Consider the following 13685-nt stretch of genomic DNA (forward strand, 5'->3'; position numbering starts at 1 on the left):
GATGGTCTCTGGTGCTTCTAATTGCATTCAGAAAGTAACTTTTTCTTCAGTGATGGCATTAATCTGGCTGTCTTTCTGCTACCTGGACAGCTACCTATGAGAAAACCTGTATGAATTTATTGGTTTTGAAATCCCTAGCTCTCCGTAAAAAAAAGTACGTGAAATTTGGCTTGAATGCTTAAGCATCAGTGGGCAACACACAAGCTTAAGAAAGATGACAGTTGCATAGTTCTCTTATATTTGCTGTTTTGCAGAAGGAAATTGTTTGCAAAAATATTTATCTGTATTCAGAATCAGCAGAATTCCACGCTTCATTTAGGCCCTCTTTTGGAGGGGAGAAGAAAAAAGGAAGAAAATATGACAGCATGCACCTTCTTTGGATGAGAGTTTTCTGCAGACTGCAATCCAAGCCACTTTTGGCATGCAGTCTTTTTTTTTTTTGTAATAACATGTACTCTGGTTTGTACACCTGAAGTTTTCAGCTGTGTAAAGCAGTAGAAAGTATGGCAAAACTGCAGGGCTACAATTCCAACAGATAAAAAGTACAATGTAAGAAAGTAATCTGGGTGAAAGGAGGTAATATAACATGATATACTGTAAGAGTGTGTACTGCCATGCCTCCCTTATCCTCTAAAAGCAAGTAAGGCATCCTGGAGCCAGCGAAGATGACTCAAGAAAATCTTGGCCTAATGTGGCAACTGGATTTAGTGAATTCTGCATTAAGTAAGAAAACGAGGGTATTTATTGCTCCTTGAAAAGGTCCTGCCTAGCGTTACAAGGCACAGAAACCAGCGTGGGGGCACCCAAGCCGTGTGCTGATACTCTGGCGCAGGGCCTCATGGCGATGTAACGAGGCTGCAAGGGCTGCCCCACTAAAACCTGGAGTTTCTGCATCTCGTGCAACTACAGCTGGACACCTAAATAAAATACGAGTCAGACAGAGACCCTAAACAGGGCGAAGGATAAACTCATTGCCAGGACCTACAGGCCCCGCGAGGCCCGATCCCACGCGGGCGTGACTTCGGGGCTCCTCGCAGGTACCCGCGGCCCCGGGAGCAGCACGGCGGCCCTCCACCGCGCGCAGCAGGTGCGGGCGGCCGCTCGGCCCCGGATTTCCCGGGGGCCGCGCGGGGAGGCGGGGCCGGGCAGCGCATGCGCCCGCCGGCCGGGCTGGCCGCGGGAGGGAGGCGGGGCCGGGGCGGCTGTGCGGAGAGAGGGCGGCGGCGCCGCCGAGGAGAAACTCCGGAGGGGAAGCGGCAGGCGCCGGCCTCCGCCCCCGCCCCTGTAGCGGGAAGGGGGAAGCGAGCGGCCGGCCCCCCACCTCCCCCAGCCCCCCCCGTCCCGGAGGCTACACGGTCTTGCCCAGAGCTCGGCGCGCCCACCGGCGGGAGGGAGCGGCGGCCAGCGCTGCGCCCGGGGCGGAGAGCGAGCGGGCGGGCAGGCGGGGCCCCGAACCGCTGCTTGAGGGGAGGAGAGGGGTGTTCCCGTACCCCCGGCCCCGGCCCGGGTGGATGAGCAGCCTCCAGGGCGGCGGCGGCGGCTTTTGCGGCCTCTCCATGGCTGGGCCCCGGCGGTGAAGGCAGCGGGAGCCGCCTGTGTCCGCGTCGCGCCGGGAGGCAGCGCAGCCACCAGGGGGCGGGCGGGGCGGGGGATGAGCGCCGCAGCCGCCGCCGCCTCTGCGGGAGCCGCCGTCGCCGCCTGCACCGGGGCCGAGGGCGGCTTCTTCTTCTTTTCCAGCGGCTCTGGTCCGGCGGGGCCCATGGGGCCCGAAGAAGGCTCAGCCGGCGGGCTGGGAGCCCTGCCCGGCGCCCTGGCGCCGCCGTCGCTGGGCTGCCGGAGCCGCTACCAGCTGCTGCTCTCCGGGAAGGCCCTGGCCGACAGATACCGGAAGATTTACACGGCGGCGCTGAGCGACCGGGAGCTGGGGAGCCACCCGGGCAGGTAACGCGCGCCGAGCTCCCTCCCGGGCGAGACGGGCAGCCCCGGCGGCCGCCGCCACCCCTCCCATCGCCGGCTGGGAGCGGCCCTTCCCCCGGCGGCTCCCCCCGGCCCCCTGTGCGCACCTTCCTCCCGGCAACGGCACGCCTCTCCTCCCCCGGCCGCCGCCCTCCTCATCCTCCCTCCTGACCCCCTTGTCAGGCAGCGCGGTTGCCCCCGCTGCCTCTGCCATGTGGCCGCCGCCGGGCCCCGAGGGACGGAGGGGGCGGTGATGTAACCCGGCGGCTGCCCAGGTGCCACCTCCTCCCCGCTGCGCGGGCCCTGCCGCTAGCTTGGCCGGCGTTACTGTGCAGATGGCGCTGCCACCTCCCCTTCCCGAGGCCCGGGGGGGGGGGGGGGGGGAGTTACCTGTGCCCGCTCCCCTCCCCCAGCGCGGAGGCCGGGGTCTCCGTCACGCCCTTGTGGCGGAGAGTAGCGGTGTAAAGCCCCGCTCCGCCCGTCCTTCCGCGGCCGCCTGGGGGGATGGAGCCTTTCCTCGCCGTGTCCATGTTGAGACCTCGGGCAGACCTCGCTCCGGCCGAGGCCTGCCGTGCCACTGAAACGGGCTGAACCCCGTGGTCTCTACCGAGAGGCGCCGCTGCCCGCTGTGCATGGCACCCGCGGATCCCACTGGCGGGGTCGCCCGAGCGAGGGCCCTTGGTGCTTTGCCGTGTGTCGGAGCAGCCTTCAGCTGCCCTGCCTTATTTTTCCTCCTCTTTCGGTAATCTCTTCCTCTGCCGCCTTGTAGGCGGCCTCGGTTTCTGGAGGCAGGCAGCGTTTTCCCGGGAGAGCCGGGGGGTTGGGAGGGGTGTGCCGCCCCCAGCCGGTTCCTGCACACTCCCCCGCCCGCGGCGGATGGTGCCCCTCGGGGCTTCCTTTCCCGCCGGCAGCTGCCGGTCCTGCCAGCCGGCTCTCGGGCTCCGTCCCCGGGCCGCAGCAGGGTGCCTGTTGCTCCTGCCGCTTTTCGCCCGGGGTGCCTCGCCGCCCTCTCCTCAACCTGGGCGCCCACAGGCCGTGTGACAGGCGGGGCGGGGGGCGCCGTAGGAGGCTGCGGGCTGAGGCGATGAGGGGCGGCGGGCGTCGCGCGTGGCCGCCGCGGCCGTTACCCCGCAGCCCTCGCCCCGGCCCGGGCGGCCCCTCCCGCCGGCAGAGGCCGAGTGTGAGGGGCGCGAGGGGCGGGCTCCCCCGTGGTGCCCGGGCGCTCCCCATTGTTTCCCTCCGGAGGTCGCTGAGGATGCGGATGACACGAAACCGGCACCTTCCTGTGTTCTCAGCCTCTGCTGGCCTTAAGCTGTGATGTGGGTGGCCAGATCGTAAGGAGAGCTTTGAGTCACCCTTGTTTTAAGTTTGTAAACGGTCGTAAAGCACTAGGTGGTTGGCTGCTTCGGTTTGGGTTTTTTTCAGTCTGACTGAAACAGCAGGCTTATTTCCCCCTCACCCCGAAAGGCTGTGTCTAGGAGTGGAATTAACATAAGAAACTAAAAGAGTAACATTCTCAATTTGCTTATGGCAAATGCTGCAAACGTGGACTGTTAACATTGGCATTTGACATCTTTGCAATTACTGAGTCCTCAGGGTGTATGACAGGGAAACTATAGTTCTCTTTTTCCCTATGTAGACCTGTGAGTGTTTTCTTACCCTATATATTCTGTAGTTCAGTGCTCATGCTTTTTCCTTTAAATCTTCTCTTCCTACTTTTGAGCTTTGTGTCATTTAATCCTGGGACTGCAAGTGCTAAGTGTAAGGAAACTACTAAATGTAAGGAAATCAGCTGTGTGATTGCTCCATGGTGTTCAGATATTTGTCTGAATTTTGCCTTAATGTGTCTGTATTTTTTAAAGCTGTAGTTTTGAATTTGTTGTGTCCTCCATGTTTTTTGGTTTCAGGATAATTCAACTAGTATCTCTTATACTTACAATTGTGGAAAATACTAGCTTTAGGTGGGTGTAAATGTTACTGTTTCTTTTAATTGACGTTCTTAAAATAATTACTTTTAACTCCAAGATACCATGGATTGTGTTCTTTTGGGTTCTATTTCTAATTTGCAGATTCTTATGAGAATGCCAGTTAAAAGAAACAGTGACATTTGCAGTTACTGCATGTCTTTATTCTTGAAGGTTGGATTCAGTCATATATTTTGACTACATTGTGTCATCTTAGAGCAAATCAAAGAAACCAGACTCCTCGTACAGAGGAAACAGGTTATATTAAGCTATTGGCAAGTAAATGACAGCTAGTTAATACTGCTGAATACAGCCAATGTGTATTGTAGGACTTTTGGGAGGAGGAATATTTAATAATCAGCTAGTTGCCTGCTGTCTCTTGGTACCCACCCTCAAGATCTCATGTATCAGACTGATGGTAGCCAAGGTACTGCTCGTGATCTCCACCCTTTCTCCATATTAGTGTCGAGATACTGCAATTTAAGGTTTGAGAACTTCAGCTACCTGGCAGTCTTAAGCAGAAATGGTCAAAAATGCTTTTTTACAGAAATGGTAAAAATCCCAAACGTTTTTTAGAGATGCTTTAAAGTGATTTGTGACTGCATCTAGTTGCTACAATAGATAACAGTGCCGGAGGTTAATTGGAGGTTAAGATAATATGGTTTATAACAAGAGTCTTAACTTGATTTTTATCTATGTGGAAAATCTGAAGGCTCTTAATCTGTCAATAAGAGTGTTTGTGACTAGAAAAATATCTTGAAGTAGCTTAAAAAACTAAACAAATCGGCTTATGAACATTAATAAAATTCTTCCTGTGCTCCCAGAAGGCTAATTTGAAGAATGATAGTGCAACCTACTTGCAATATGTTGATGTAGAGTTTTTGCTTCAAGTCTGCAAAATTGTACTCTGCACTTCACGTGGTGTGACCAACACCTGCCTCAGAGAGTTCTTTGATTCCAAACCTGTCTTTAATGTTTATGAAGAACTAGAAAGCAGTATGAAAGTGCTTGTGCGTAGACAAGGAAATTAAACATTGTGGAGATTATCTGAAAGTCACAAATAAGATTAATATCACATTTGCAAGGTGTTTGTGCTGGCTGTCATCTGAAGTGATGAATATCATGTGTTGAGTAGGATGTGGTAATTGGCTTTGAAACAGAACTAGCAATGCTTTGCATTTCCTTGTGTGATATTGGCTGCGGTGTCACAAACACTTCGGTCTCCAAAGGAGACGGTTCGGTTGGTGTGCTTGTTCCCCCTGCCACGTTGACATAATTATTTATATAGTCTCTTGCAGTAACAGATTAGAGCCTCGCTCTGGGTTAAAATTAACTTGGCAAAAATGTTTTGTTGTAATCCAGACTAATTCCCTGATCTGGCTCACCTTGTGATTGTGCTTGTGACAGCATGAGGGGAAGGGTTGCACAAAGTTCTATGTACAGAGAGGCAGAAGCAGAGAGGCTGCTGCTTTTGTCACCAGTGCCAGACTAATAATTTTATGCAAGGAAGCAGAAGAAAGTATCTAATCTTGCAATTTAATGTACAACCGTCTTTGGTCAGGTAACAACGTTAAGAATCTGTTACAGTACTACTAGCAGTGTGAAATTTACTTGTCGAGTCAAGATTGGTTTGGGAGATAAATCTACTCTGAGTGTGCCTAGTTTGTAGTCTCTGCTTTGTGGCCACTGAAATATATGAAAATGACTAGTAATGGCATAATGGCTAGCGCAGCCATGAAAGTCTGTAAAACACTAGTAGGAAGCATGAGCCTCTTCGGAGGGCAAGTGAAAACTTCATGTTGTTGGAGTGTTGTCTCAAATGCTGGGTTCTGAGTGGATGAAACTGGAAGTCTGCTCTCTGTTACTGAAGTAATGTGTTAACTGTTTTCAGTCCTGAAGCTTTGTATTTGCAAAATAAGATATTTCTGATTTTCACACTTTTGCTGCCTTCAAATATACAGTTTTTCTGTTGCATGACTTAATCCTAACAAACATCCATATCCAGCTGAATTGCTTGTCTCAAGGTTTTCCCTGAACTGTCCGTCCCTCTACTCTTCTCTTACCTATGTATGTACTACCAGAAGTATCAGTTAGGGTCAGTGTGTTCTTTGAGACTTTTTGTCAAATATGCATAGATATACAAATTTGTAATGGCTTTAGTGTGGCCTGTTTTGTAATGAAAATGTTCACTGCATAATTTTGACTAACTTGAAATGTTAATATTACAATGACAATATACTCTAAAATGGCAGTAATTTCACTCATGTCAGTGTTTTTCATCTGTTTTACAGCTTATCAAGTGATCTTTACCAAAAAGATTGTCCTTTTTTTTTTTTTTTTTGTCTGTAGGACATCAACTCAGCAACTGTAAAAGTAACATCATGCAGATTCAAGAATCATTTCTGAATAGGTTCTTCTTTGCGCTTTAAATTACTTGTGAGGACTGTGCCTGGATTTCTGTAGTAACATTAGGTATCAGAGATGCAGCAGTATTTATTGAATAATATTCAATATTGAAAATTTCTTATGCTCTTACCAAAGGAAGACATTCTACTGAGCTTGTTAGGTGCTTAATTTGTTTGCTGCATAATGTTCAGTAGAAACATTCTATCAATTAGTTTAAAAACATTAACCATTTGAAAATACAAATGCTTTTTGGTTTGTGTTGGTTTTTTTTTTTGTCCATTACTTCGTTGATAAAGTTGCCTCTTTTTAACTTGGATCCTTCAGAGGAGAAAAGCTTCTATTTGTATTGTGGGGACAAAAATCCCAAACAAATCTAATGTTGTAAAGTGGCTTGATTGAGATAAAGGAAAATTTCAGTGATTACTGGAATATAAGATTTCTGCTATTAAGCAGAAATCAGATGGCTGTTTTTCCAGGCTAAAGAAGAGGCAGCCAACTTTCTTTCATTTTACGGTGATTCTTTCTGCTGGATAATAAAAGAAATTTTTGGAAGTAGGCCAGCTCATCCATACTCATAGTTGTAAATTATACATCCTCTGGAGAAAATTGATCATTAGGTTAGTCTTCAGGCTTTTCGAAGTTGACACAAAGTCTTCCCTTATGCTCTTTCTTATGCTCAGTAATGCAATGCTTATTTGGCCCTGGGATGTTTTAAGTATATATTTTTCAAAATTTATTGGAGAAACGCTTTACCTTTGCACTGCCAAATTATTAAAGAATTTGTGGAAACCATGTTTAGTAAATTTAGATACGTGAAATTTGTGTTAATTTGATTGTTGGTACACCAGAAAGCCTTAATTTCTTCGGATTTAAAGCCTTTGCAAAAGCTATAAGCTGTTTGTGATTTGGGACTTGATGCTTTTTTAAAATGAAATTATAATTGCAGAAAGTTTGGAAGCATTCATCTGATTGAAAAAATAAAGGTTATATACTTAAAGACTAACAAAATGATAGCAGTGTTTCTTGTGACGTATTATGCAATACATATTACATTTTCGTCCTTATTCCTGTGAAAACGATGCTCCGTAGGTCCCTTCCAACTGAAATAGTCTGGTCTGTTCTCTGTTTTTCAATTCTTATCTTTTGTAAATGTTATTTTACAAAAAAAAAAAAGTTTAAGTACTATGTAAACTTAAAACTTTATTTCATTGGAAAATCAATGTGCTGTTGAGTCTTACATTAAGCTAACCTGTGCATTAGAAAAGCTGGTAAGAGTTGCTGTGTGCTGTAGGCTTTTTAGCTGCAGTATAGTAATGTATTAATACTATATTGTGCTATTGGTTAATAGGGATTAACTAACGACTAAAACTCTGTATTTTTACTTATCTTCTTTACCTTATATTCTGATAAGGAAAAGAGTTTTACATAGTAGTTCTTTTAAAAATCTGTAGTAGTCACTTAGTCTAACATGGTTTGTATTTGTGCAGCCTTATCGTAGAAAACATAATAATAGAAGCTGGAAATAAGCTAATAATGTTATGTTGAGAGGCTTAAGATGTTTATTTTATTTGTGTGTATATATATATAAAAAATATAATTAATGTAAATGGTTTGAAAAATTAAAAAAACTGGAACCCATGAGAATATTCAGGTTTTGTGGACTGATAGAAATGCATTTCCTTTTCACAAAAATAGAGGCTGAAGCAGCCTTGGAAGTCTAGTGATGCTAAAAGACACCTTTGTCTTTTGTAGTCATGCGTCCTTCTGCTTCTTCATTTAGAAGGACAGTGTGTAGTTTGGAAAGGAATTAGTGCATGTGATGGAATCACATTGTGTGATTTTTTTTTTCCCTGTTATTTGTTTTGGATTACAAAATAATACTATGTGGAACGTTTTGCTCTTCAGTTAAAAGTTCAATTACAGGCCAAACTGGAATTGAACAGAAGTTGCAAAAACTGTTAAGCTATTTTTTTTTATAGCTGTGAGAGTGTGTCAAGTAGCAACAGCTACAGTGTTTGTCCTGTTAAATAGTGACATTCTGAATGTTCACCTGTGGAGAAGATTGACATGTTCTCCATGTAATCAATTTGTTACTGAATCATTTGTATTGGGTACCTAACTATTTAGCTGTAACATTTCGGTCATTATTAGTTAAGCCTTTTTAGTGTTCATATGGTAATTGTCTCAGGAAATGTCTTTTTAGTAAGGTAAATAATGACAGCAGATTATTGCTTCTTTTTCAATTCCCTTTACCCGCTCTTGGGTTTCGGCATTCTTGGAGATGCTTTTCAAGCGTAGGTAAGGCCTTGCGTTATTTTCCTTTATTGCTAGATTAATCCTTGATGTTTGGTGATCTCTCGATATTGTTGCCACCTTTGAGGATCTTGGTTGCTCAGCCATGTTCCAAAATACCGTATTTAATGTGTTTTAAACATTAAAAATAAATTATCCTTTCTGAATGTCAGGTTGGAGATTACTGATGAGAATATTTGTGGGAATATGATTATAGGTGTTGGTATCTATACAATGGCAAAATTCTGGCTCAAGTACTAGTGTTATACTTTTAATAATTAAATCCATATGAGGACATTGCATGAGTTTTGTGGGTTTTTTTCCTGTGGATAATGAAGTCTCTTCCACTTTAAACCAGCAAATATTGCCTGAATATTCTGCTGAATTAGAATTTGGAATTTTAATATGCAAACATAAGTAAATACAACTCCTAAGTGGGACAGGAGAAGAATCAGCATATTGGATTTGCAATGATTGTGGTTTATTCTGCTTAATATTTTGACCACTGACTGATTTTTTTTTTCCTAATTTATTTCAAAATGGCTACAGCTGGCAATTCGAGGCATAATCACAGAGTTATTTTTGCTTAACTGAAATTGGACTTCGCTTCCATTTTATTTAAGGTGTATGGGTTCTGTTGGCAATTTTCATCTAGAGTCTGATTTCCTGTTCTCAGTAATCTTATCTGTGTGTCCCTGGGATTCTTACACCTATTGATTTAAAACCATCTGTGTGTATGTTCTATTTTTTTTTTCCTTTTAAGTTTTTTGTTTGTCGTGGGTTTTTTGGGTGTTCTTTTTTTTTTGTTTTTAAACTGAGAGGAAATGCAAGTTAAAGTTTCAGTTTCAATTATGCTGTCTGCTCTGGCATGCTGATGCTCTGTTAGGTGGCAAATATAAGCAGTTACAGTTAGGCTGGAGCTGGAGCAATTTAAGAGGTTACCATTCCTCGCTGCTAGCTATGTTAAATGTAGTAAATGTGCTTCCTGCGTACTTAAAAACTTGATGTAGAATTTGAGTTTCTGCTCTGTCAACCACCAGTTGTGGGGGTTTGGTTTTGTTTTTCTTCCCATATTATGATCTTCCTCCTGGCCAAAATATTTTGCATATGTTTCTTTAGTGAATTCTTCTCCTGACATATGACTATGTATGTTTCACCAAACCCATAATTTAAAGACTATTTTTGTCTTTATAGAAAGCACATATGACATATTAGTAATACAGTCTTTGGTACTGAAGTACTTCATGCAAACTGTTTTCCACATCCTTCGTTTACTTTGGAAACTTGATCCCTTGCAGCATCTCTTAAATACATGGTTGCATTTTTGTCTTTTTCTTTCTTACCTTGTTTGCCATAAACACTGCTTCATGCTGAGGTGCTGGTTGGAATAGTAGTCTTATAATTAGCTAAAGTTTTTATATTGTAAATATACTCTTTCGCAGCTAATCTTTCCCAGTGGTCTTCCACAGCCAATTCCTACCATTGTGCCCCTCCAAAGGATGAATACTAGAAATTGGCACAGGAGAATGGGCTCCTTGTGCCGTAAGTGGCTACATTAAGGTATATGGTTTCTGTACATTTAGATTTAATGTTTCGTATGTTATGAAGCATATTAATATGCTTAATATGCTTTTTTCCTAATGGCAAGTATTTCATAGTAAGTAACATGTTATAGCTCACTGCCTCCCTTCAGACTAATGAATCTGTTGGACTTAATTAGTTTTTATTGTTATAACTAAATAATACTTCTTTCTTTGCATCTAGTATATCTATGACTACTTTGGCCTGAGAATACTGTGAGGATTTTCTTTTCTTTCATTATGGATTTAATAAATCTAAACCTATACCAGTTGTACATCTTAGAAAAGAAACAAAAATTCAGCTTTCTTGTCCCCACATAAAACTGGAGCCCTGTAGTTAGATTAATGCTGTTCCTTAGTTTCATTTTCTTCCCTTAACTTTCCTTGACTTGAGTTCCCAAGCATAATTGTCTAAGATAATGGTTTTTGAACTGAGGTTTGTGAAAATACTTTATAGATTCTATGAACTGGTGTTGTGGTTTAACCCCAGTGGGCAGCTAAGCCCTACACAGCTGCTCGGTCATTCCCCTCCGCAGTGGGATGGTGGAGACAGTTGGAGGGATAAAAGTGCGAAAACTTAAAGACACTTAATAGGTAAAGCAAAAGATGGATGCGTAAGCAAAGCAAAACAAGGAATTAATTCACTACTTCCCATTGGCAGGCAGGTGTTCAGCCATCTCCAGGAAAGCAGGGCTCCATCACGCCTAGCGGTTACTTGGGAAGACAAATGCCATCATGCCGAAAGTCCCCCCCCTTCCTTTTTCTTCCCCCAGCTTTTATTGCTGAGCACGATGTCATACGATATGCAGTATCCCTTTGGTCAGTTGGGGTCAGCTGTCCCAGTTGTGTCCCCTCCCACCTTCTTGAGCACCCCCAGCCTGCTCGCTGGTGGGGTGGTGTGAGAAGCAGAAAAGGCCTTGGCTCTGTGTAAGCATTGCTCAGCAATGACGAAAACATCCCTGTGTTATCAACACTGTTTTCAGCACAAATACAAAACATACAATCATCGTACAAGCTACTCTGAAGAAAATTAACTCTATCCCAGCCAAAGACAATACAAAGAGAAAGTAAGATAAGGCCAAAAAGTATAAGCCAGTTGTTCGTAGTTTAAATTCATTACAATGATCCAAACTGCTATTGAAAAATTTTGTAAGTTTGCAAATGAAAATAATTGGAAGCCTCTTCTCTAACTTGTGCTGCAGTGCCATAGTATTTGGATTATTTCAATCATGATCTCTGTCAGTCTGGAAAAATGTCTAGCTAAGAGTTTCAGGGTCAGACCTTGAACTCTTCATTTCACTTCTCATGTTCTCCAGTGTTCTCGTCATTGCAGTTGATAACACCACTCATCTTTTCTATTGCTGAGCCTTTAAGCCAACGACTATCTTCATAGAGATCTGCAGCCAGTCATTTACATTACATTGAGATGAGCTTGTTCTTAAATAAATACCTTATTCTCCTGTTTTTATTATTTGAGCCTCTTCTCTCTTACTTTGATTGTTTCACCATGAGTTAGGTGCATTGTTTCTTATGACTCACCTCTTATCTGGTTTTGCCTTTCCTTTGTCTCCCACTAGCCAATACATTATTCTTTCTAACAGATGTACTCATATGTCTTCGTTACTCTTGTACGCTTTCAGAGTAGTCATGTCTCTATTCCATTTCTCTTCAAACCAATCAATTCTCTATCCCATTTTATTTTTAGAATATACTGTTATACAGGATAGATCATTGACAGCTGTACACTGGTGAGTTTTCAGTTGTTTGCACTAGGTGGTTGCATCTTCTGCTATTGAGTGAAGACAACGTAGAATTTATTTGGTTTACTTGCGGTAGTCATCACTCTAAGGATGTTATATTGTCATTAACCGCTGGTAATGTGCTTTTTCTTAATAAGTACAGTTCTTCCTAAACTTCATGGAGCATCTTCTCTAAATTAAAATTCTGCTGGTATGATTCTATGTAAGATAGCTTTGTATGCACTTTAGTTTTGGTGGTTGCGTTTAGGTAGGAAAGTGGCCAAAGGTGTGGATATTTTCATTTTTGCTATGGTTGAATGACTTTTTTTATTAAAAAAAAAAAAAACAGGGTCCTAAACATGTCTGGTAAGGGTAAGAGATACAGAAATACTTTCCTCTACACTGAAAAACTTGAGGTAGAGTATTTTTCTTGCATGTGTTCTTACAGATCTAATTTCATAGATAATGTTGCAGCAAATAAAGAAAAATCAGATAATTACAGAAAAGAAACTACAACTCTCAGTAGTTGTATTGAGAGACCATTCTCTTTCCGTGGAGAATACTTTGTAGAGGTACTTTCTTGTGTGTTCTTTTTGTCTATATGAGATAGATTTATGCTGTTTCAGAAGCCTTTTCAGTTGTAAAAGGGATCCAGATACTGTTTTGTACTTTTAGACTTCTGTCGTGGTTAAATGAAAATTAGATCCATTTTACTTGTGTAGTTGGGTTTTAATTTCATTTATAGAACCTGCAGTATTTACGTTTCAGACTGTATTGGAGAAGCCTTAGAAAGGATATTCCAGCCACCTCCAAAATTTTGGTTTTAAAAAAAAAAAAAAGCTAGTTGTTTAAAAAGTTAATGTGATAGTAAAGATAATACAAATTGATGTCATAGGCTTGAAAAATAATTCTGAGTTACAAAACTGAAGCAATGATTAAAAAGATGTGCAATTTCAGCTCACAAACAGTAGCACATTAGAGTCCCAACTGAACAAGCAAGTAGCAAGATGGCCTTTTTCTTCTGGATCAGAGTGTGCAGGGAGGAGTTCCAGACCATAGTAATGTGGCTGTTAGTCTTAACCATCTTCCAGATGTTTGATGTCTTAACTATACATAGCTCTGTATTCCTCCCCAGGCAGTGTTCTCTCAAATCCATCAGTCTCCTTTTGTTTTGAGCTTTCTTAACCTTTTCTTTTCAGATGCCTTAGCAGCCCAATATAGCCTGTCCTACTAGTCTGCCTCTGTTTTCTTCTAAGCCTGTGTTAATTGGATTGCAGTTGATATTCCTTACCCTGCTGTATGGATTTAGGTGACAAGATTTTGATGATTTTTCCATTTGTAGATATACTGCTTAAGTCCTGACTTTCCTTTTATATTGGCATGGATGAAAATTCACATCAGAATGCTTGATTAATAATTCAAAGAAGATAGCGCAGAAGCTGGTAATGGTTTGGAGGGTATACACATGGCTGTTAAAATGAGAGTTGAGCTATTGCCCACTTTACTAAAAATTGGAGTTTCTCAAGCATTAGATCTTAGTCTTACCAAATGAAGATGACATCAAAAACTTCAAATTTTTGAGGTCATCTGAGGATAATATCATCATTGTTGACAATCAAAAAAAAAATCAAGCTTTTGTTATTTGGAGAAAAAAAATTGATTGTGCTCTCTGTTTTGAGATCTGCCTATCAAGCTGAGCGGTTTTCATCTCCAGTGATTCTCACTGCTGAGTTCCTCAAAAAATCTGT

At 43.0% G+C, this 13685-nt stretch overlaps 1 protein-coding gene across 32 annotated transcripts in view; it reads left to right on the plus strand.

The window, feature by feature from the left end:
* Nucleotides 1-1187: 1187 nt before the first annotated feature.
* MYCBP2 (MYC binding protein 2) overlaps nucleotides 1188-13685 on the plus strand; it is a 205058-nt gene continuing 192560 nt past the window's right edge. For 28 of the 32 annotated variants that reach the window (XM_075138662.1, XM_075138675.1, XM_075138682.1 and 25 more), the window contains exon 1: nucleotides 1191-1941. In XM_075138662.1, coding sequence (XP_074994763.1) covers nucleotides 1652-1941 — 290 coding nt within the window. In that variant the 5' untranslated portion in view covers nucleotides 1191-1651. Of the gene's footprint in view, nucleotides 1942-13685 lie in introns of all 32 variants that reach the window. The other 4 variants (XR_012671212.1, XR_012671208.1, XR_012671207.1 and 1 more) reach the window with 3 other exon arrangements.

This window comes from Calonectris borealis, chromosome 1 (assembly GCF_964195595.1).
Source record: "Calonectris borealis chromosome 1, bCalBor7.hap1.2, whole genome shotgun sequence".
In the NCBI taxonomy this organism is placed as follows: domain Eukaryota; kingdom Metazoa; phylum Chordata; class Aves; order Procellariiformes; family Procellariidae; genus Calonectris; species Calonectris borealis.